This window comes from Artemia franciscana, chromosome 16, assembly GCF_032884065.1.
Source record: "Artemia franciscana chromosome 16, ASM3288406v1, whole genome shotgun sequence".
Classification (NCBI taxonomy): Eukaryota; Metazoa; Arthropoda; class Branchiopoda; order Anostraca; family Artemiidae; genus Artemia; species Artemia franciscana.
In genome coordinates, this window is record NC_088878.1 from 16,296,316 (window position 1) to 16,296,905 (window position 590).

The 590-nt window shown below is 33.6% G+C and overlaps 1 protein-coding gene across 1 annotated transcript in view; it reads right to left on the reverse strand.

Annotated features, from left to right (window-relative positions):
- The window catches only part of LOC136037135 (very long-chain specific acyl-CoA dehydrogenase, mitochondrial-like), a 23,739-nt gene that overhangs the window by 19,409 nt on the left and 3,740 nt on the right, over window positions 1-590 (reverse strand). The window contains exon 2 of the mRNA XM_065719630.1: window positions 36-254. Coding sequence (XP_065575702.1) covers window positions 36-254 — 219 coding nt within the window. The remainder of the gene's footprint in view (window positions 1-35; window positions 255-590) is intronic.

The following is a 590-nucleotide window of genomic DNA, read 5'->3' on the forward strand; positions in this document are numbered from 1 at the left end:
ATCGGGCAGGTATTGACTATAATTAAATGGCTTACCTTGAAACCAATTGACTGATGCGCTCCAAGAACAATGCCAATGCCAAGATCATATTCACCAACAACTTGTACTAATCTAGCATACTGAGTGTTGTTCAAGCCAACTCCACCCAGCTCTTGCGGGACTTGAAGTCCAAATGCTCCTAATTCACGAAGGCCCTGGAGAGTTTCCGGTGGAACCTCAGCAAGTTCATCATTCACAGCAGCATCATTCACCTCCTTTAAAAGAAAAACGCTTTCTTATACCTTACTTTATATTTCATAATCTGGTAAGCAAAGTCATTGTTTTTGGCATAAGTTTTAGAAAATTATTAATGCCTATGTTTTTTTCGCATTTTTTTGGCTTAAAAATACAAAGAACAAAAGAGGAATAAAAAGACAAAAAAAGTCAAGTTTCGACAGTTAGAGCTATTACCTACAAAAAAAAAAAAAAAAAAAAAAAAAAAAAAAAAAAAAAAAAAAAAAAAAAAAAAAAAAAAAAAAAAAATAGCCTTAAATAGTGTCTACTACGAGCAGAAGAATCAATCCTGATTACAGCAGGGGTAAGCCACAAAC